The sequence below is a fragment of the Sander vitreus genome, unplaced genomic scaffold (genome assembly GCF_031162955.1).
Source record: "Sander vitreus isolate 19-12246 unplaced genomic scaffold, sanVit1 ctg333_0, whole genome shotgun sequence".
In the NCBI taxonomy this organism is placed as follows: Eukaryota; Metazoa; Chordata; class Actinopteri; order Perciformes; family Percidae; genus Sander; species Sander vitreus.
Genome location: NW_027595476.1, coordinates 1 through 762, shown reverse-complemented (window position 1 = coordinate 762; position 762 = coordinate 1). Strand labels below are relative to the sequence as shown.

At 55.9% G+C, this 762-nt stretch overlaps 1 protein-coding gene across 1 annotated transcript; it reads right to left on the bottom strand.

Annotated features, from left to right (window-relative positions):
- Positions 1 to 373: 373 nt before the first annotated feature.
- Positions 374 to 757, bottom strand: LOC144513744 (corticoliberin-like; the record flags this gene model as incomplete). Its single annotated transcript, XM_078244919.1, has 1 exon — positions 374 to 757. A coding segment is annotated over one exon (384 nt), but the record flags the coding sequence as incomplete, so codon positions are not given.
- Between the last annotated feature and the right edge of the window lie 5 nt (positions 758 to 762).

Sequence of the window (762 nt, the reverse complement as noted above, 5' to 3'; positions counted from 1 at the left end):
CCAGGCGCCCGGCACACGGACCCTTTTTACTGCCGTCAAACTAGCAAAGTGGATTTGTACACGCCCTAAACACACCTGCAGCAGGCGCTTCACGCCGTGACCTCAGATCGTTAAAATAGGGCCCTAAATCTTGTTCATGATTATACTTTCCTATATTTTCCAATGTTACCCCCCAAAACTGGATGAAAAACATAAAACCACTGGACAGAAAGTGCAGAAAGTTCTCGGAATCATTTCCCAAAGGTACAACAACATCAGTTTAATAATCAGCAGTTGCAGCTTTAATGAAAACCATAAAATGATAAAAGCATTGGACAGGAAGTAGAAAGTCCCCGTGTTACGGCGAGGGTCAGGACGTGCAGAGTGTCCCGAATCATTTCCCGGCCGTGTCCATCATCCTGCGGTTGCTGTCGGCCTGCTGCGCCTGCTGCTCAGCGCGCGCCATCTGCAGAACTTCTCTCAGCAGGTGGAAGGTCAGGTCCAGAGAGATGGGAGGCTCCTCTGACCGCTTCTCCTTCTCCTCTTCCTGCTGCTCGGCGTGCACCTGCAGGAGGCGCTGCGTCAGCCGCAGCAGCGCCACGTTCACAGCCGAGGAAGAGGACGAGGGAGGGAAAGAGGGAGAGGAAGCAGCAGAGCCTCCCCCCAGCCGGAGGGAGAACTCCTCCCCCAGGTGGAGCAGCAGCGGCCTAGGGAGCAGCAGCGGCAGGCGGCGTTGGCCTGTTGCTGTGGCGTCTGCGTCGGCCGGTCGACAGTCAGCAGAGC